A 22,676-nucleotide genomic window follows, 5' to 3' on the forward strand; every position below is an offset into this window, starting at 1 on the left:
AAACGGTTTATTGTTGCATAATTATTCTATAGTTTAATATGCTAACAGTTCAACATTATTTACCTAATTTCAATGAAATGATAGGGTGTACTGCGGACAAAAATGCATGCACAGGCCATATTTGAAGATGCAGCATTGATAAGGCAACATTTTTAATCTTCTATTACATGTAGGCCTACTAGAAAGGCGACATATTTTCAAGATTCTCTTATACAAATAAACTGCATCCATTTTTCCCTGACGTCAGGATCTTTCGGCAGCGTATTCAAAGATGTTGTTTGTCCACAGCCAGGAACAGCACATCTGCGTGGCATTGTAATTTTCCTGTACACAGACCCACTCGCTGTCCGTCGACTGAACACTTGTGAGGCGCGCAGCGCGACAACGATCCGAAATGAGCGTAGTTGTCTTGTGCTGGAGGCGGTCATATGCAAATGGTTGGAACGTCACTTCGCACCGTGACGTCACTTCTTACCATGGATCCAGAACGAGCTGTATTTAGAGCTTGATTAAATAAATGGCTCGTTTATAATGGGGAGGACGTCTTAAGCTATGAAACTTGCAGGACGTTTTAATGGTACAAAGACCTCTTATATTCCAAAAGATCAAGGCAAATTTGGTTTCTCATTTCATGACCCCTTTAAAAGTAAAGTGTGCATTTTATGCACCAGAAGTGTCACCAAACCTAATTGCAAGAATATAATGACAAGTTTTTTTCGGATGCAGTGTTATGGATGGTACATTGCATCATATTCATGTCCTCAACTTGAAAAGTTTTGGAAACTTAAAATAAATGCTGGATCAGAATGTGGTTCCCGTGGAAAATCTAGAATTTTAAAATTATGATTTCCAGGCCTTCAAAAAATTTAACAAATCTTGATGTTAATATAATAATTTCTTAAATAAAATCTTTAAAAGCAAAATTCATGGGCATGTATGTATTGTATAACTACACTAATGTCCAAAAGTTTGGTGTATAAACATAGCTGAATTTTCATCATCATTACTCTTCAGTGTAAAATGAGCCTTCAGAAATCATTCTAATATGCTGATTGGCTGCTCAAGAAACATATCTGATGATTATTATCAGTGTTGAAAACAGATTTGCACCTTAATATTTTTTTGTGAAAACACTACCAAAAAAAGCTGAAATGAATTGATTAAATTGATAAAAAATGACAGTTAAGACATTTAGAATGTTGCAAAGGATATATATTTGAAACAAGCGCTATTCATTTGTATCCTGAATTCCACAAAAAATTTAAACCGTTTTCAACATTAATAATAATAACTGTTATCAATAATCGAATACAAAAAATAAGATAACAACTGAGCAGCAAATCAGCATATTATTATGATTTCTGAAGGATCATGTGACACTGAAGACTGGAGTAATGATGCTGATAATTCAGCTTTACAATCACAAGAATACATTTTTAAATATATTCAAATTAAAAGTTCTTCAAATTGTATTTATTAATATTTCACAATACTCCTGATTTTACTGTATTTTTGATCAAATAAGTGCTGAAAATAAACATATTTAAATCTTAAAGCTTAAAGGGTTAGTTCACCCAAAAAGGAAAACTATGTCATGAATGACTCACCCTCATGTCGTTCCAAACCCGTAAGACCTCCGTTCATCTTCGGAACACAGTTTAAGATATTTTAGATTTAGTCCGAGAGCTTTCAGTCCCTCCATTGAAACTGTGTGTACGGTATACTGTCCATGTCCAGAAAGGTAAGAAAAACATCATCAAAGTAGTCCATGTGACATCAGAGAGTCAGTTAGAATTTGTTGAAGCATCGCAATTACATTTTGGTCCAAAAATAGCAAAAACTATGACTTTATTTAGCATTGTCTTCTCTTCCGGTTGGTTGTGAGTGCGTTCACTGTGATATCCGGTTCGCGAACGAATCACTCGATGTAACCGGATCTTCTTGAAACAGTTCACCAAATCGAACTGAATCGTTTGAAACGGTTCTCGTCTCCAATAACCATTAATCCACTTCACAGCAGTTCAGTCAGTGTGCTGTTTGAGTAAATTAATTACACCGGGATATTGGTTTGTTTTAACTCCGAGGGAGTGTCAGCCACATTAAAAAAGTTAACAGCTTAAGTCATTTGTGGATTAATGTGTATTGGAGACATGAACCGTTTCAAACGATTCAGTTCGATTTGGTGAACTGGTTCAAGAAGATCCGGTTACATCGAATGATTCGTTCGCGAACCGGATATCATACACTGAAGTGAACGCGCTCACAACAGACACGGAAGAGAAGACAATGCTAAATAAAGTTGTCGTTTTTTTTTTTTTTTTTTTTGGACCAAAATGTATTTTCGATGCTTCAACAAATTCTAACTGACCCTCTGATGTCACGTACTACTTTGATTATGTTTTTCTTACCTTTCTGGACATGGACAGTATACCATACGCACAGCTTCAATGGAGGGACTGAGAGCTCTCGGACTAAATCTAAAATATCTTAAACTGTGTTTTGAAGATGAATGGAGGTCTTATGGGTTTGAAACGACATGAGGGTGAGTCGTTAATGACACAATTTTCCTTTTTGGGTGAACTAACCCTTTAATGTTTAGGGGTGCACTATAAATATCAGCTGATAATTGATGTGCATCTCCTATTAATTATTCTTTTGACTGGTACTCTCTCTCTCTCTCTCTCTCTCTCTCTCTCTCTCTCTCTCTCTCTCTCTCTCTCTCTCTCTCCCTATATGTATATATATAATGTCTAACATATTTCTACTGGTCCAAGTTTTTCTCCATGAGTGCAATCATAAAAGCAATGGAAAAATCATTGGTCAGAATTTGTGGACCCACTATAACACTTGTATAACAGATGCAGACAGAATGTGGGTTGATTGAATTTGGCTGTTGTGATGGATGTAGGGTCCTCGGCCTGCGCTGTTTGTTCCTGAGATCAGTTTTGAGCTGCTGGTGAAGAAACAGATCAAGAGACTGGAGGAGCCCAGCCTGCGCTGTGTGGAGCTCGTACACGAGGAGCTTCAGAGAATCATCCAGCACTGCTCTGCCTACAGCACACAGGTGCTTCACTGATTATTAATATTTGATGCAGAACGGGCATGCTTGTATTGTAACTTGTGTAGTTAGATGTTAGAGGAGAAGTTCACTCAAAAAAAGTTAAAATTCTTCCAAATGGATTCCCCTTCAGTCCATCCAAGATGTAGGTGAGTTTGCTTCTTCATGGGAACAGATTTGGAGAAATGTAGCATTACATCACTTGCTCACCCACGGATGCTCTGCAGTCAATGGGTGCCATCAGAATAAGAGTCCAAACAGCTAATTAAAACATCATAAGTAACCCACACCACTGCAGTCCATCAGTTAATGCCATGTAAAGTGAAAAGCTGTGTGATTGTGAGAAACAAATCTGCATAGTACATCAAACTCTGCCATTTCAAACAAGCAAGTTTCCCATTTCTGTGAAGAGGAGAGTGAAAGCTTTTTACAGGCACAACAGATTGACACACAAAGACTCAGAACAGCCTGCATTAGGATTCTGCTCCTCATTCTGCTCTTATCTTCTCTGTCCTGCTGCCTTCCTTCACTGTGTACATTTGTTTTACATTAAAAAAAAATTTGGTTTCCTCTATTATATACATAAATGTAACTTCAGAATGAGTGCTTGAGGGAACACGGGGAACAGATTTGATGCTCATAATACTTGGAAGTATTTTGCGTTAGGTGAATATTATGCTTTCACTCTTTTACACAGGAAATGTAAAATTGCTTTTAATAATTGACAGCTAACCTACCATATGTATGTGTGTTTGTTTATGTCCGAAGGAGCTTTTGCGGTTTCCCAAACTGCATGACTCAATAGTGGAGGTTGTTACCAGCTTACTCAGGAAACGCCTGCCCATTACCAATGAGATGGTAGGGACACATGCCTGTAGCTGCAAAGAAACACACCAGACACTTACACTTGCCCCGAGGGCTGTTCTTGGAAAGAAAGCAATCTTTTATAAAACAGTAGTTACATCAAAATGATAAAAGACCAGACTGTATAATAACATATATTAATTAAAATATGAAATGAGTGGTCAGAGTTCTCCAATTTGAAGTTAAACAATCAGTGTTTTAACAGTTTCTGAGTTCAAGACACATAAATGCCTTTATTCAATCATAATGTAGTCAAATTATGTCCAAGTGTTGTTAAGTTTTACAATGCAATACCTAATGCACAGATCTGTATTTAGACATCTGAATTGTCTTTACATTCATATATACTGTATGCATTAATTGTTATCAGTGTTAATATTGGATATGTTTGGATATTGTGTATGCTCCTTATTTGTACAGTACATTTTTTATAATCTTTAGCAAATCATAATAAAATAAATATGCATTTTTCACACAATGCATTTTAATGTTGTGATGCCTAAATTCACATTTTGAGTTAAAACTGAGGTGAAAACACTAATCTGTGTGGAGAAATAATTCACTCTGATTGCATGGATTTCTATTGAAATAACTTAATTTCACCAAAAATCGAATTCAAAAATTCGAAAAATTCACCAAACAACGGTGAATGAGACCACGTCCTAACTGATTTTTAGGGTTGTACTCTAAATGTATTAAGATAAATGAATGTATAATGTTAATATCGACCATTTATTGGATTTTGGTTATCAGTAGTAACATTACAATAATTATCGGCTTATTGATATCACCCAGTATTATTAGTATTTTTCATTTATTGGTATCTTGTTAGTATTGGGTATGTAATTGTGCATGCTCATTTCCCCTATTGTTACATTTAATTAAATTTTGACTTCATCCAATACTCACTGACAAGTAATCTTTAAAAACACCATTAATTATAATTTTCATGAAATCATAATAAAAATGAACATCTATTTTAAAGTGCTGTCATTTTGGCAAAATTTTCACTGACCAACTCGAAATCACCAAAAATCTGATTTCAAATATTCGAAAATCACATAACATTAAATTTTTGGTGTTTTATTATTATTATTTGTATTATGTAATATTGTCTAATTTATCGATATTGGTGGTAACATTAAAATAATTATCGATACTGATAGTCTTACTATTATCGGACAGAATTTTTATTTGCTTCATCCCAAACGCACACAACACATATCATACATCAAAGATCCTGAGTGCACAACACATCATCATGTTATCTCATGTTTCTTCTTCTCAGGTTCATAATCTAGTTGCAATTGAGTTGGCCTATATAAACACCAAGCATCCTGATTTCACAGACGCTGCCCAAGTGTCTGCATCTGTCAACAGCCAGCAGGTACTGAAACTCTCTCTCTCTCTCTCTCTCTCTCTCTCTCTCATTCTCTCCGAATCCAAATGGGAGTAGTTTTTGTTTTATCATCTCTTTCGCAGGCGGAGGCTGGGGATGGAGGTAAGCTATGGAAGAATGAGAAGATGCCTTCAGAGGAGAAAGGCCCTGTGCTGGGGTTTGGGAGTCCCAATAAAGCCATCAACCTGCTGGACACGGTACGTCTTTGCTATCTCATAACTGCAGAAGTCAACAATACCTGCACATTCAAAAGAAAACGACTTCTGAAAATGTTTCTGTAGGCCGTGCCAGTGTCCCGCAAGCTGAGCACTCGAGAGCAGAGGGACTGTGAGGTCATCCAGCGGCTCATCAAGTGCTACTTCCTGATCGTGCGCAAGATCATCCAGGACAGGTCAGATTCATAGTGCCTCTCCATAGGAGCCAAATAACTGGACTTCACATCTGATGGGATTTTTTTCTGCTTTTTATAGTGTGCCAAAGACGGTGATGCACTTCCTGGTGAACTTTGTGAAAGAGCATTTGCAGAGTGAGCTGGTGGGTCAGCTCTACAAACAGCGTCTGCTGCAGGAGCTACTCATCGAGTCTCAGGAAACTGCTCAGCAGCGCACAGAGGTTGCACAGATGCTGGAGGTACGGCTGTGTGTGTTTAAAGGACATTTAAACCTCTTAATGCATTGGGGTCAATTTAGACCCAGATAATGAAACATTTAAAAAAAATTAGGGGTGTGCAATAATGACAAAAAAAAAAAAAAATATATATATATATATATATATATATATATATATATATATATATATATATATATGTGTACGATTTTGTCAGTTACGATAATTAGATGATATTTTGCTGAGCGTGTTATCGTGCTGGTACTTTGGCTGGTTTAGGACTGCAGTGGACAGCTGATTTCCAAAGCTTTTGATGTTCTTTATATTCTGTGCAGTGATTAGTTTAATAGTTTAGAGTAACAGAAATGAACTTTTCCAATAGGTTTAAAAAGATTTTTCTTTTTATACTTTATATTTTTTCCCTAACCTAATTAAATGTATGCTTAGTCTTTTGTGTCAAATTCTTAAATTATATCAATACATTCAAACATTAAGACACTATAGGGCTTTTACCAATCAAATGAAATCAGTATCAACAAAATTTGTTGAGGTGGCAGAGATTCTGCATCTGAAGTGGTATTTAGATGCATTCACACCATAGACTGTATAAAAAACATGGACCTAGTATCCGTGATGTCACCCGTAGGATTCTGGAGAGCATGTTTGAAGCTCAAAGTGGGCAGAGTGGGACGTCACTATCTTGGCAGCGCGTCACCGCGAGTCACTCCCAGATAATAGAAAATGGGGCTAAGAGGCTGAAGACATGCCCACCTAGCTCAACGGCGGTGACCATAGAGGCAATCAGCCTGTCACTCAAGTGGCCACTCCCTTAATTATGCAGAACTTGATGAGTTATAAAACAATTCACCATCCTCAAAGTTCTGCCCTACAAAAGCAAAATACGTTAACTCGCAAGAGTGTGAAACTGAGGAAAAAATATAATGCTAGCTACAGCTACAGCATTCCAGTCCACACATGTCCAACTAAGTGACAGTCTGGTGAATAATCTGCAATAAAAAAAAATCTTTAGCGGTTATTCAAAATTACGTATTGCTGCCAAGGTATCCAGTCTTTGCAGTGCTTTGTTATATGGAGCTGTTTGGTATATTGCGATCTATCTAATTTGTTTGTCTACACCGTAATTAATGAAAGTCGTGACATTTGCCAAATATGGTATCTCATACTCGGAATTGGTGCTCTGCATTTAACCCATCCAAGTGCATACACACAGCAGTGTGTAGGGAAAAACACACACAGACCGTGAACACACACCTGGAGCAGTGGGCAGCTATTTTTTCCAGCACCCAGGGAGCAATTAAAATGCAAAACACTTTAATGGACCGTAAAAAAAAAAAAAAAACTGGTGTTATACGATGTTCTGCCTTGGTTTCTCCAGGGCTTTTCGAAGTTGCGGCTGAGAAACCCATTATTTTATTGGAAAAACAACGAAATTAACTCAAGATTAGTGGTCAACAAGTATCGCCAAGGCCGAGATTTCGGACGATATGTACATTTTTTTCAAATATCAGTATCGGCCGATAAGGTGTGCAAGGTAGGACTTTTATAGCCAAGAATATCAAAATGAACATTAATCATTATTCATTTATTTTTTATTAAGATATAACAATTTTTAAAAAGTTTTTTTTTTTTTTGTGTGTAGTCATTTTGGCTTGCGTATCTGCAGAGGCTTTACAGCTGATGTTACACTTTTTTTCTTTCCTTTTTTTACATAAGTTACATTTCTCAAAAATATTTCAGAGTCAAAAATTACACCCTCTCCACATGCCACGCCTACTTGTTCACAATCACCAGAATTCTGAGCACCTGTCCATCATCACCAGGCTCTTATATAAGGACTATCACTTCCCCTCACTCCTCGTCTGATCTAGCATTGACCCATATGTACTTACCTGAACCCTCGCTACCATTGTTGTTCCCCTGGATACCCGTTGTTCCTTCCTCGTCAGTTCCTCTGTGCCGCCTTCCGATTCTGTCATCTACTTCCATCACAACCAGAGCTAAGTTCCAACCTTCTTCATGTCAAGACGATTCCTGTTTGTTCAACTGTGTCTAAAACAATAAATCACAATAAATACTGCTACACGTTCACCTACCTCTGTGTTCCCGTCTTGTGTCTGACAGAAGATCAGACCTTATGCAGAGCTCTGTGGACACAGGCGGGGACCGCACCGCGGATCCATTTGCTGCACTGGTTCACGCTGTACGGTCCTCACTACCACAACCCACGATGAGCCTAACCCATGTTTCTCCCGAGATCATCACGTCCGTACAGCAAGCACTCCAGCGGCCACCTACAACAATGACTGCTTTGTCAGCTGCCTCTGCCAGTCGCGCGGCCCGACCAGCAACATACAGCGGCGCGGCGGAGGAGATTGCAGCAGGTTTTTGCTTCAGTGCTCGCTCTACATCGAGGCCAAGACTCACCTGTTCCAGAATGAACGCGGTCGCGTTGCATTCGTCATCTTGCTTCTCTCTGGACGTGCACTACAATGGGCTCAACCCCTCTGGGAAAACAAATACTCCGGTAACGACTTCACTTTCCACCTTCTTTGCTCACATGAAAGATGTTTTTGGTCATCATACCACTGAACTGTCCGTTCATGATCAGTTATATCATATTCATCAAGGAGAGGAGTCCGTCAGCATGTATGCTCTCCGATTTCGCACTCTGGCTTCAACGAGTGGTTGGAACGAAACTGCTTTGATAACTGCTTTTTGTCATGGTCTGCGAAGGGAGGTTCAGCAGCTAATAGTCGTCTACGACAATACCATGGGACTTGAGAATCTTATTCAGAAGACTATCAGAGTGTCACAACATTTATACGCCTCCCACATGATTACTCCCGCTGTCAATCCTCTTCCTGCTTCAACATCTGTCGCCGCCCCAGCACATGAACCAATGCAGGTTGATTCTAACCATCTGACCAATGCTTAGCGTCTTCGACGGATGAATAATTGCCTGTGTCTTTATTGTGCGGGAGACGGACGTGTGATTTCCAACTGCCCGGTCCGACCTCCACACCCAGCGATGATTACACTCCAATTTCCACCTCAAACCTCTCAACTCATTAAGACTCTGGTCCATGTCGGTAATTCTCATTTCAGCGCAAGCCCTCATCGATTCTGGGTCGGCTGGGAACTTCATTAGCACCCAAATCCTCCAAGAATTAAATGTTCGTCAGAAGAAATGCCCAGTCGACCTGATAATACTCACCATCCAAGGAAAGCCGCTGGGTAGAGGTCGTGTCCACCGTTTTTCCCTCACACTATTCCTCCGCGTTGGCAGCCTTCATATGGAAGAAATCACTTTCATGGTGCTGGAGGAGTCAACAGCGGACATCATCCTGGGACGCCCCTGGTTAAACGCCCCCAGCCACAAATCCAATGGGCAACCGGTGAGATTCTCGAATGGAATGATGAAAGTTTTGAGAAGTGTATTAATCGCCCAAGAAAGCCCCAACCGAAATCTCCCACAACTCCTGATCATCTTCCTGTCCTGTCCACCTCTGTGGAGAGCCCGGCGACTAATGTGATAATGGAAATCCCACCAGCGTACCGGGCGTTCCAGGATGTATTCAGCAAGCGGTTGGCTACACGTTTACCTGAAAGAACATGATAAACATGTACTCCAAATCCTTCAAAAACTATGAGAACATCTACTGTTTCTAAAATTAGAGAATTGTGAGTTCCATACCTCCACCGTGCAATTCTTAGGCTACATCATCAACCAACATGGTATCAAGATGGACCAGAGGAAGGTGGAAACCATCCAGCAGTGGCCATTACCCAACACCGTGAAAGAACTTCAACGCTTCTTGGGATTTGCCAATTTCTACCGACGCTTCATAACCAGTACAGTATGCTTAGTGCTCCTCTCACTTCTATGCTAAAGAACCGGCCCAAGTCTCTCTCATGGACAACACCTGCTCGAGAAACCTTCTCCCTACTGCAACAGGACTTCCTATCGGCTCCGGTCCTCGTTCACCCCAATCCAGATCTGCCCTTCATAGTGGAGGTTGATGCCTCAGCAACCGGGATCAGAGCGGTCCTCTCTCAGCGGCTCCATCCATGTGCCTTCTATTCAAAAAATGTATCCCAGGTGGAGCAGAATTACGACTTGGGAAACCGGGAGCTCCTAGCCATAAAATCAGCTCTCGAGGAATGGAAACACTGGCTAGAGGGAGCCAAGCAACCTTTCCAAGTCATTACAGATCATCGCAATCTTGAGTATCTCAGAGAAGCCAAACACTTGAATCATTGCCAGGCCCGATGGGCTCTCTTCTTCACCCGATTTAATTTCCAGGTCACCTATAGATCAGGTGACAAGAACTGTAGAGCGGATGCCCTTTCTCGCCTTTACCAAGCTGATCCTGAACCATCCGTTCCTGAACCCATTCTCCTTCCAGCCGTGCTTGTTAACCCGATTCAGTGGACCATCAATCAACAGATTACTAATGAGAATCTACAAAACCCAGCTCCGCTCTGAGGTCCAGAGGGGCGTCTCTACATTCCCCCAACCCATCGCCAGCCCTTCTTGGACTTAACTCATACATCCCCGGGCTCTGGAGTCCCAGGCAGAAGAAGGACCCTCTCGCTCCTGAAACAGCGCTACTGGTGGCCCTCCATGTCTCAGGACATCTATCGATATGTGCAAGGATGCTCAGTCTCTGCCGTTACTGACACCCCTAGGAAGCTACCAGAAGGGAAACTTGTGCCTCTGCCCATCCCGAGCGACCCTGCACGCACATTGGAGTAGACTTTATGACCGATCTTCCTCCATCCCAAGGTTACACAAGCATCCTGGCCGTGGTTGATCGATTCTCTAAATCTTGGAAACTATTCCCCTCAAGGGTCTACCTACTGCTCTACAGACGGCAGAAGCACTCTTCCATCAAGTTTTCTGCCACTTTGGACTCCCAGAGGACTTCTTCTGTCTCCTAGGGGTGTCCATTGGTCTCTCCTCCGGATACCATCCTCAAACCAATGGCCAGACTGAGCGTAAGATCCAGGAAGTCGAGAGATTCCTGAGACTGTATTGCTACCAGGACAGCTGGTGCCAATATCTACCCTGGGCTGAATACGCACAAAATTCACTCCGTCAAACCACCACTGGGCTCACCCCGTTTCAATGTGTCCTGGGCTATCAGCCACCCCTCTTCCCCTGGTCAGGTGAGCCCTCCGAGGTTCCAGCTGTCAACAACTGGTTCCAGCAAAGTGAGAGGGTCTGGGACTCGGCTCATGTGCATCTCCAACAGGCAGTCCGGAGTCATAAGGAACAAGCCGATGCCCGAAGAGGTCCCACTCCACAATACCAGCCTGGCCAGAAGGTTTGGCTATCCACTCGGGACATCCGTCTCTGGCTGCCTTGCCGTAAGCTGAGTCCCCAGTATATTGGTCCATTTACCATCGAGAGGCAACTGAAAGAAGTAACCTACAGACTTAACCTCCCTGCTCACTACTGTATCTCACCTTCATTCCATGTCTCATTAATGAAACCTCACACTGACCCTTTATCTCCTCTCTCCACAGAGTCTAGTGATGATGTGGTACCTCCTCTTCCTGCCATCAATGAGACTCAAAACATCTACCGGGTACAGGCCATCCTCGACTCCAGACTATGGGGTCCACAGCTGGAATACCTTGTGGACTGGGAAGACTACGGCCCCGAGGAACAATGCTGGGTGAACCGCAACGACATCCTGGAACCTACTCTACTTACCCAATTCCATCAGGAACACCCAGATCATCCAGCTCCTCGTGGTCGTGGCACCGTCGTCAACATCCCGTCCTGTCGTCGGGAGCTGCCCGTGAAGGAGGGGGTACTGTCATGGAGTCACAGCCTACACCCTCTCCACATGCCATGCCTACTCGTTCACAATCACCAGAATTCTGAGCACCTGTCCATCATCACCAGGCTCTCATATAAGGACTATCACTTCCCCTCACTCCTCGTCTGATCTAGCATTGACCCATATGTACTTACCTGAACCCTCGCTACCATTGTTGTTGCCCTGGATACCCATTGTTCCTTCCTCGTCAGTTCCTCTGTGCCACCTTCCAATTCTGTCATCTACTTCCATCACAACCAGAGCTAAGTTCCAACCTTCTTCGTGTCAAAACTATTCTGAGTCTGCTGTGCTTTAGTCGCTAGGCCATTTGTACTCTCGTAAAAGTTGTCTTTAAAACCATCCCATCTAAAGCACCGCCTCAACAGCCATACACATCGAGGCAGTTTCATATGCCATGGCAAGTTTAAAGGTGCTTTCACACTAGCACTTTTGGTGCGCACCCGGGGTCGATTGACGTCAGAAAACTTAGTTCGTTTGGATGATGTGAACGCTGGCTTCTGTACTCGGATGCGCACCCGCGAACCGTACCTGAGTCCACTTAAAAACGGTGGTCTGGGGTACACTTCATGTGAACTCTGCTCATGTGAATGCAATCGTACCAAATCGCAGAAGTGAACCGCTTTTAATGACAAATTATTTGATGAAAATGTGTGTTTGTGTGTGTGTTTCACTCACTTTCCTGATGAGCGTGACTGACGCGCTGCAAGCAGAGAGCTGTACATCTCATTTATGTTCTTCAACATTCTTTAGAGCATTTTCAGTAAATTCGTAAGACAGACGCAAGTGTCGTTATGTACCGAAGCTTTATCAACAAAACGAATAGTTCAAAAAATGTAATACATAAAATTGCAGAGAGTAATGTTATGCATTTGCCGCCTTCTCCTGCGCTGTCGTTACCAAGCAACGGGGGGTAAACAGCTGCTGGCTTGATGACGCAAGCGAACCGCGGTTCGGACTCAAATATTATAATATGAACACAGTCCAGCGGGGGCAGGGGGAGGGGGGAGCAACAGAACTCGGGTTCGGACCAGGCAAGTGAACCAAGTGTGAAAGCACCCTAAAGTATTCCAACTACTTTAGCACTGGATAGTTGGTTTTGTGGTCGGCGTTCTGACACACTATAGCTAACGCCACATCATCATCTAATGTCAGCTAATGTACATCATCTAATTCTTTTCTCTTATGCTACATCTGGCTGTCTTTGGGCACAGTAATGTGTTCTGTGTGTGCACAGTATGTCTTCAACAAACATTCAACCATATGGACTGTCAGTGTTGGGGAGCTTCTTTGAAATTGTCAGGCTACAAGCTTCTCATAATTAATGGACCATATTTTAAAGTATTTAAATAATTTGTACACAAGTAGTTAGAAAGCTAATAAAAATATATCTCTATAGAGAAACTATTTTAGCAGACAATGCGTCTCATACACTACACTAACTTTGTGTTTGTGTAAAAATTGCATACGAAAGTATGACACTTTATTTTAAGGACCAATTCTCACTTTTAAATAGTTGCTTATTAGCAAGCATATTACTAACATATTGGCTGTTCATTTGTACTTATTAGACTATTAATTAAATAAGTAGTTATTAGGCTATTAGTAGTTATTAGACTACCCCATATCTACACTTAACAACTACTATTGTCAACTACTACTCATAGTTAATAGTTAATAATGAGAACTGGTCCCTAAACTAAAGTGTGACTGAAAGGCTTCATGCAGAAATCATGATTCACGAGTAGGTTGCACTAATTTTTGCTTTATGTTACTAATTCTGCTCTCTATGTCTTCTCCTTTAGGCGCTCAAGAAAGCCAGTAACATTATCTCAGAGATCCGGGAGACTCATCTTTGGTAGCCAAACGTCCTCATTAACATTCAGTCCAGGAAAGTGTTTACATGTTTGTGCGTGCTGTATGTGTGAGTGTGTGATATAAATCAAATACTCCATCTGAAGAAATGCAATGCCTCTGCCAGCATGAACAATCAACAAAATGTGTACAGTTTTACAAATGCTCCTTGTTTCTACTATATATGCACTGAATTCATGTTTGAGGTCAAAAGTGTGTGTGTACTCAGACATAGTGAACATATCAAGTCTGTGTCGTTATCTTCATGCTTATCAGTCCTAAACGTCTCGTAATGGTTTTTCGCCATCATGACAAATACTCTTTTATTTAGCATTATACGAATTAAGTAGAGTCTCAAATGCTACTGAGTTTCCCAAGGACAATCGAGCTCTCATAGTCTCACATGGTTGATAACAGGAATCACACAACAATGAACATTTGTATTTTTTCATCATTTACACAATGTTATTCCGAACCGTCTGCTACTATAGAAAATGTTCACACTGCTTTGTTTTTCCATTCAGTGAAAACATCAAAGGCTTTCAAGCTGTGAAATGAAATGGACTAAAAAGCGTCATAAATGTACCATAAATCATCATAAATGTAGTCGATGCGACTCATTCATTTACTGTAGTTTTATGTCGGGAACAGACTGAAAGTGAAATGACATGACGGTGTGACAGATTTGAGTGAACTATTCCATTCTTGTGCTGTAAATGTCATGTAAAAAATGTAGTGTCCAGGTCTACAGTAAATATAAGAAACAAAGGCCCGCCCCTTTATTAGATTCGGTCAAATTTGTGCATGTCGGCACAGTTGTATGCTACATATAAGCTTAAGTTTATTACAGCCAATATGGGCTAAAAACAAAAGCAGTGATAATATATTGATAATGTGAATGAGATTAGACAAATGAAAATCAGTTATATTACATTTAAAATAATTAATGATGTAATACGTGTCTAGATATGGTGCAAATAAATGGTAGTGCAATGCGAAGAGCCACAGAACAAAGAGCTGTTGTGTTTGGTTGTGCTCTGAAACACTTCAGACCGCGCTTGGATGTGCCGGAGACTTGACTGGCATGTAATATTTATGCTTGTATGAATATTTATTGTGAGAGTGAGTACGCCTGTGTCAAAGAAGGTCACATGAGACAGAACAAAGATCTGAAAACAATGGCAGTTTAAAGCAGTGAACACTAAGAGTGAACGGTGTTTAGTGGCAGATACCAACTGTGCGAAATGTACAGCCAGCGCAAATGTGGCCAGAGGGGCTGTGGAGAATTTGCTAGAATTTGTTGTATTGCCTGCTAAAACCAGTGTTAAAGTGTGTGGGGGTTTATGTGGGGGACAATGTTGCAAATGTTTTTAATTTATTTCTTGTGATGGGACACATTATGCTTCTCTAGCAACCAGTTAATCATAAAAATAGATGAAGACAGAGAGAAGGGGAATTATTAACAAACATATTTATATACATCGTCAAAAGTAATAAGCATGTATTTCTCGTTGACCTTAAACTTTATACTGTTGAATAATATTATACATATATATGAAATCTGCACTACAGTCTGGTCCTAAATAGTTACTGGCGTTGTGGTGAATCTCATGGATTCTGTCACTAACATATTCAGGGCATATTTCACACTAAAATTTTTAGAAAATATGAAAATCATATTTTTCATCATGAAAGCATATTACTACGTTAAAACATTTGCGCTGTAAAAATTTAGCACAATTCCCCAAATTACCATTATATAAATTGAAGAAATAATCTTATTCACATATTCACAAAAGAATACTGCTAACATTACTATAATGCATTTTGAAGTTAAGAAAATCACATTTTTATTTTTGTAATGAAGGAAGAAAAATCGAATCCTCATTACCATAGCAAAAAACAACAACAACAACAACAACAACAAAAATCTTACTCCCACAATACAAAAACAAGAAACAAAAAATGATAAAAATGTCTTTCTTACTAACCCAAAGCAGTGTGATTAGCATTATGATGGTTGTTCTACTCTGAATTATGGAACTATTTTAAATATTCTCATTATCACCCAATTGATAAATTGATAAATATGATAATTTTTTATTACTCTGATACAGTAAATTGTTGTTACATTAATAAAATGTTTAAAACAAAACATTTAAACACCATAAATTTAAACCACCCTACCTTGAATTCGTATAAATTCTTTACAATAAAAAAAGAATAATAATTTCACATCACAGTACTGGCAGTTTGGGGGGAAATGTGCTTAATTATTATGATTAAGTCCAAAATAGGTTTAATTTTCTTTAACCAAAAAAATCATTATTAATTTCGTTCTGTACGTGTTGGTGAAATATGACCAGGATAGGCTATAAAACACTGTCAGTCTCCAGTCCCTGTGTGTCTAGCGTTCTTTAGTTGTCTTCCAGTGTGTTTTATCTATATAACTCATGTAGCCTTCCTGTTGAGCATGTGTCCACATTCATACTGTACATGTGAGAAGCAGAGGAAGTTGAGAGGTTTGCTGTGAAGCATTTTAAATAACCTGCCATTTCTTGACAAATGCCTTTAAGCACTTGCCTGCCATTTTATTTTTGTGATACATGTTGATGTAGAGTTCACTGTTCAGATCATCATTAAAATTAAATGAAAAGCTCTCCTTTCCCCTTATTGAAAGCAGCAATGGAACAGATTTTTCAATATCGTGCAGATCTCACATTATTCCTGTTACAGTCAAAGAATAAATGTGCGTATCTGTGCTGAAATGAAAAAGGAACAAGTCATTTCTTTCTACAAAGTCACCAATTTTCCCATCTTGCTCTGGTTTTCTTTCAGCTGAGTGCCTACAGGCAATCAAACCAAATGCATTATGTGTAGTAAAAACTGTCTTTTTGAAGCTGCATGTTCTGTTTGAGGTGTGAGAGACTCGAAAACACTTTTACTTCTTCTATATGAGTAATCCGTTTCACGTCGAAATGACATTACTGAAGTTAAAAATACAACAATATAACTTCAATAATGGCTTGTAAATGCCCGTCTTTATTTATCAGGTTGGGACGCAAACATCAAGACACTAAAGTTTGCATTAACATTTAAATATCATTATTACATATCTAACAGAAACTGTAGATCTCTGAAGTGCCCCAATATTATAAAACAGTCCTGAGATTTTAATGACTATATATATATATATATATATATATATATATATATATATATATATATATATATATATATATATATATATATATATATATATACAGCATATATTCACTTTTAGATATGGATAAATATTAAACTACTTTTTTTAAACATACAAACAAAAAAATTACTAGAAAACAAACATTTATGAAAGCCCATTTCCGCCACTGATTAAATTTTTTTAAAGTTAATTGCTACTATTTATCTCACAATTCTAAAAAAAAAAAATCTACAAATTCCAAGATATAAACTTGCAATTGTGTTACAAAGTCAAAATTGTGATATAAAGATGCAATGGCAAGTTAAAAAGTCATAATTGTGGTGATATAAACTCGTTAAGGGTTATAATGTTGGAATTGCATGATATAAAGTCGGACTGCAAGATAAACTCACAATTCTAAGACAGTTTTCGACATTAAATGACCTTTTTACCTGGGTCACTAAAGACCTGAGGCAGGCGTTCAAGGGTTAACGTGGATGACACCACTTGCCTTTCAGAAGAAACATATTAAACTGAACATTCAAATGAGATAACATTCATTCACCACTCGTGTATCGAAATCAGGTAACTTGGAGACGTTTTCTTATAGAGCTGGTGTCAATCCAGGTAAATGTAATGCTCCGACACGTCTGGAAAGACAGCAGCAATTAATCACTATCACTTTCCAGAAGCTGTTACGCAGAAGTAATTGTGACAAAGCAAATATGTTGGAAAGCTGTCATGAATTATGATAAACTGAGGGTGTTTTTTTCTCGTAAAGTACGTATGATGTTTCATCCCGCTAAAGCATGCAACAATTCAGATGCATTTCTTATTCATACTTTACAAATCCAAAGATGGTTTTATTTTGATGTGGCAAACTTGAGTTACTTGACTTTAAGTTTCTGCTCCATTAAAAAGTGCCTCGTTGTTATTTGGAGACTGCGATGAATATTAAACATATTTGTTTTCAAGGTCACTTTTATAGAAACAAGGTTTGGCTCATTCAGATTCTCAGATCTTTTTACATGTATATGCTTTCAGAATAACAAATTCAGTGACAGAATGGAGAAAAATACTGCCTTCTTGGACAAAAATGTTTCTTTTAAAATCAATTATAATTGTTGACCATTAAATTATAAACGTGCAAAGTTTAATGACAGTTTTTCACAGATTATTATAAGTACATGTTTTTCACATGTACTTGTGTACATTTTAGATGGTTTTCTATGTTTTTATTGCAGAATATATATTTTTATTCTATGTGCAGAGACAAAATAAGCATTTAAGTGCATGTTGTGGGTGACAAATACATTTTTAATTTCTATTGCATAACACTCTTAAGTTTAAGAATTTAAAGTATTTTAGCCCACTTATGATATTTGTGTATTTTTTTTCTTTTGCAAAATATATTAAATATACAATTAAATGTTGCATTTAAAAGTTCAGACTGGAGCAACTTAAAAAAAAATGCAGAAATTTTATTTCTGCATTTTTTATTTCAGAAAAACAGAAATACATTACAACACCGAAGCTGGTTGCAACTTCAATTTCATGCCATCTTTAAAGGTACAGCAGAAAATAGGCTGTTTAGTTCTACAACCCAGAGAGACATGTCAGACTAAATTACAAATGTTCAGCTACAAGAAAGCTCGACTAAAATTATAAGTAGACCTATGAGGAAAAAAGTTAATGTGCTGCAGAAAGCAGATCCTTTAAAAACAACCTAACACCTACGTTATCCCTTGGTAAACATAATCTCATTTTAATTCATATTGGAGTGCGTAATTTGTTTTTCTCAATTGCCTTGATGTAGCTTAACAGGTCATGGGTTCAATTCCCAGGAAACACACAGACTCATGAAATATATACACTAAATTATTCTCGATACCTGCGTATGGTAAATAACCCTAATAAATGAGACAATCCTTGTGTTGCACTTCAGATACAAACAAAGACACTTCAAAACACAGAAAACTTTGAGAATGAAGGTAGTCCATGAGTCCAGAGAGCCTGCGGGTAAAACAGAGCTAATGAATGCAGTAATAGCTCAGTTTGCCTCAGGACACTGAAGTTACTTCTCACAAACGCGAGGCTGCAGTCAGATGGGCTTCACGCAGAGAGCTGGCAGCTTCCCTTGAGGCAAAAAAAAAAGGTAAAAGCCCAGCTCTGCTTATACTGAAGAATGGCCATTTGATATGCCAGTATTAAAGGTCATCTTCTCCTCGATGTGTGCTGAAGTATTTAGCAGCTAAAATAAGATTAGAAATCAAGGAGAAAGCAGAGCTGGTTCTGTGGCGGTTTTCTTCCTCGGAGGGAGACGCTCTGGATCACGGATCTTTCCCTGAGGAGTTGTGCAAGCATCCAAACACAACAGAAATCACTCAGTCAGCAGCACTCATGTCAAGGCCGTGGGCACGCAGGCCTTTTTTTAACCCATCATCAGAAAACCGGTGACTTTTTGCAGTCTCGACACAAAAACACTCAAAGAAATACTGAAAAACAGTCAAGCAGCATCTGCGCTGTTGACAGATATTTGGATTTGTCTGGTGTAGCATAGAACTTGAATTCATGAATCTATTTGTGCTACTCTGTTTGTCTGTATAGTGCTGGGAATTTATTAGACTCTTTACAACACAATCGCACGGCGATTTTGAATTGCTACAATCTTATTTGTACATTTTTGTATTCTGTATGTAATGCATTACAATATTGCGTTACTTTTGTACCAATATGTGGTAATGTTTCACATCTAGGCTGGCCTTGCTAGTTTGTTTGTTTTAATATACAGTAAAAAAAAAAAAAAGGTTATTTTTTAAAGCCCTTCACACCAGAAGTGTAATGAAAATGCCTCAGGTTGAAGGAAATGTAACTTCATTTCTGTACAGTAGAGGGAGTAGCTCAAATAAACCTTTCAGCTGTGCCTCCATTCTGGATTATATGGAAGCCTGTTTCCACCACTTAATAAAACAACATAATTGTGAGCTCATATCTCTAATTTATGACTCGCAATTCTGTGAAAAAATGTCAGAACTATGAGACATGTACTCGCTATTGTGAGAAAAATACTCAGAATTGCGACTTTATATCTCTCAATTCTGACTTTATTTCTCAGAATTGCGAGTCATAAAGTCAGACTTGCTAAGTCGCAATTCTGAGTTTTTTTCTCGCGATTGTGAGTTTATAATTCACAGTTCTTACTTTATAACTTGCAATTTTGACTTTATAACTCGCAATTGCGTGTTTAATTTAAGAATTTTGAGATAAAAAGTCGCAATGACCTTGTTTTATTTTTTATTCAGCGGCAGTAATGGGCTTCCATAGAATTACATGAAGAATAGGACGCAGGAGAAGAAAGTTCACTCTTCAGCAATAAAAAAATAAATAAAATAAAAAAAATGGACACAAATGTTATTTTTATCTAAAGTCATTTTTGCTTATTACTAGTTGAATTGGATCATGGAATATCAGCAGCAAAGACCTTGGGTAATAAAATGGGATCAAACACATAATGGATCATTGTGTTTTTTTATTTTATTTTGAGGAATACTGAATCTGTTTTTGTGCAAGGGAGATGAGTAAATGCATTTTCAGCAGTGATCTATATTTATTAAACTTTATATCTATATTTTATTTAAACTATATCTCCTTGCAACAGAATGGTTCACTGCTTATGTAATATTGCTTAATTAAACATTAACCTATAGTGTTGTTTATTGTATACAACATTTATGTTACATATTGAATCTACAGAGCAGACAGTGTCAGCACAGATAGTGAGGAGATTGGCTTTATATTTAAGAAGATAACAACTCTAATGTATACAGAATATACAGTATAATAGCCAAATATGTAAAGAAATAAATATATAAGATTGCTTTGAAATGCTTGCTATGATGGATGGATGGATGGATGGACGGATAGATTGAGGGATGCATGGATGGATGATTGATTGATGGATGGTTGGATGGGTTGAAAGATGGTTGGATGATTTATGGATGGTTGGATGATGGATGGACTGATGAATGGTTGGATGATGGATGGATGATGGCTTGATGAATGTCTGGATGGATGATGGATGGATGGATGGATGTGTGAATGAATGTATGATGGATGGATGGATTAATGGATGTATGGAGTGGTGGATGTATTGATTGATGAATGGATGGATGATGATGGTTTGATTGGATGGATGGTTGGATGATGGGTGGATTGATTGATAGATGAATGGATGATGGATGGATGGATTAATTGGTGATGTTGGAAGATGGATGGATGAATGATGGATGCATTGATGATGGCTGGATGGATAGATGGTGGATGATTGATGGATTGATGGATGGTTGGATGATGCATGTATTGATGGATGAAAGGATGGATGATAGATGGATTAATGGAGGGTTGGATGTTGGATGGATGGGTGAGGGAATGGATGAATTATGGACAGATGATGGATGATTGATGGATGGGTGGGTGGATGGGTGAATGTATGGATGATGGATGGATGGATGGATTATTAATGGATGGATGAATAGATGGATTAATGGATGGTTGGATGATGGATGAGTGGATGGATGATGGATGTCTTGATTAATGGATGGATGGCTTGGATGATGGATGGATGGAGGGATGATGGATGGATTGATTAATGGATGGATGGCTTGGATGATGGATGGATGAATGGATGGTGATGGAATAATTGTTGATGGTCAGATGAATGGATGATGGATGCATTGATGGATGGCTAGATGGATGGATGGTGGATAATTGATGTAAGGATGGGTGAATGGGTGGATGGATTGATGGATAGTTGGACGTATGGATGGATGATGTCTGGATGGGTGATGGATGATGGTTGGATGGATGACAGATGCAGGGTTGGGTGTTGGATAGATGGATGAAGGAATGGATGAATGATGAACGGATCATAGATAGATAGATAGATAGATAGATAGATAGATAGATAGATAGATAGATAGATAGATAGATAGATAGATAGATAGATAGATAGATAGATAGATAGATAGACTGTGTTTTGTAAAAGTGTATTTGAGCAGGCAGGCATTTGTTTGTGTTTGTGACAGTAAATCCTGACAGTGACCTCATTTCTGATAGAATGGGAATATGAGAGTAGCTGTTATTTCAGCTCTGCAGGCTCTACTGGGAGTTGGGAGGCACCCATTGTGACAACTGACATCAGTAATATGCCAGTAAATGTCAGTCCCATATTTATCTTCCATTTATTTCCAGAAAACAAATGTTTTATGCTGCAGGATGAAACAGTGAAGATGTACAGTAATTGGACTGAAAAGACCCTGCATGACAACATCAAACCTCATTACTGATCTTTAAACCTCTGCCTCATGTTCACTAAACAAAGCATTAAATACTAATGAGATCAGAAGTCAGCTTATATTACTGTATATTCTGGTATGGCATTATATTTTCATTCAAGTGTTAACTGGTGTAATGTTAAGGAACATCACAGTTAAAGACATAAAATTGTGTAAAACTTTTCCGTTCACTGAGGGAAGCATGAAGGTATACACACAATATTACTCAGTAAATCTTATGTTATATGTAAGAAGCTGGAACATGGCAGAAATTATACAAATCTTTATTTTAAAATACACTTTATTACAGTCAACATGTAATCTTTTGTTGTGCTCTAGAAGACCACTTATTTTGATGTAATGCAATATAATTACGTAACACATCGGAATGTACAGTATTCTAACATGTGTTTAAATATGCCATCCTAAGAAGAAGAATCTATTTCAGCATCTTAAGATTGCCTTTGGCTTTGCCCACTGGGGGTCTATAAGTGTAAAACACTTGTATTAC

General features: G+C 38.7%; 1 protein-coding gene across 4 annotated transcripts in view; it reads left to right on the top strand.

The window, feature by feature from the left end:
• Positions 1 to 16,307, top strand: part of LOC128018258 (dynamin-1-like protein) — a 36,237-nt gene extending 19,930 nt beyond the window's left edge. For 2 of the 4 annotated variants that reach the window (XM_052603663.1, XM_052603664.1), the window contains 7 exons: positions 2,909 to 3,064; positions 3,827 to 3,916; positions 5,211 to 5,309; positions 5,405 to 5,518; positions 5,603 to 5,712; positions 5,792 to 5,951; positions 13,600 to 16,307. In XM_052603663.1, coding sequence (XP_052459623.1) covers positions 2,909 to 3,064; positions 3,827 to 3,916; positions 5,211 to 5,309; positions 5,405 to 5,518; positions 5,603 to 5,712; positions 5,792 to 5,951; positions 13,600 to 13,656 — 786 coding nt within the window. In that variant the 3' untranslated portion in view covers positions 13,657 to 16,307. The other 2 variants (XM_052603660.1, XM_052603661.1) reach the window with 1 other exon arrangement.
• The last annotated feature ends 6,369 nt before the right edge of the window (positions 16,308 to 22,676 follow it).

The sequence above is a fragment of the Carassius gibelio genome, chromosome A8, assembly GCF_023724105.1.
Source record: "Carassius gibelio isolate Cgi1373 ecotype wild population from Czech Republic chromosome A8, carGib1.2-hapl.c, whole genome shotgun sequence".
In the NCBI taxonomy this organism is placed as follows: Eukaryota; Metazoa; Chordata; class Actinopteri; order Cypriniformes; family Cyprinidae; genus Carassius; species Carassius gibelio.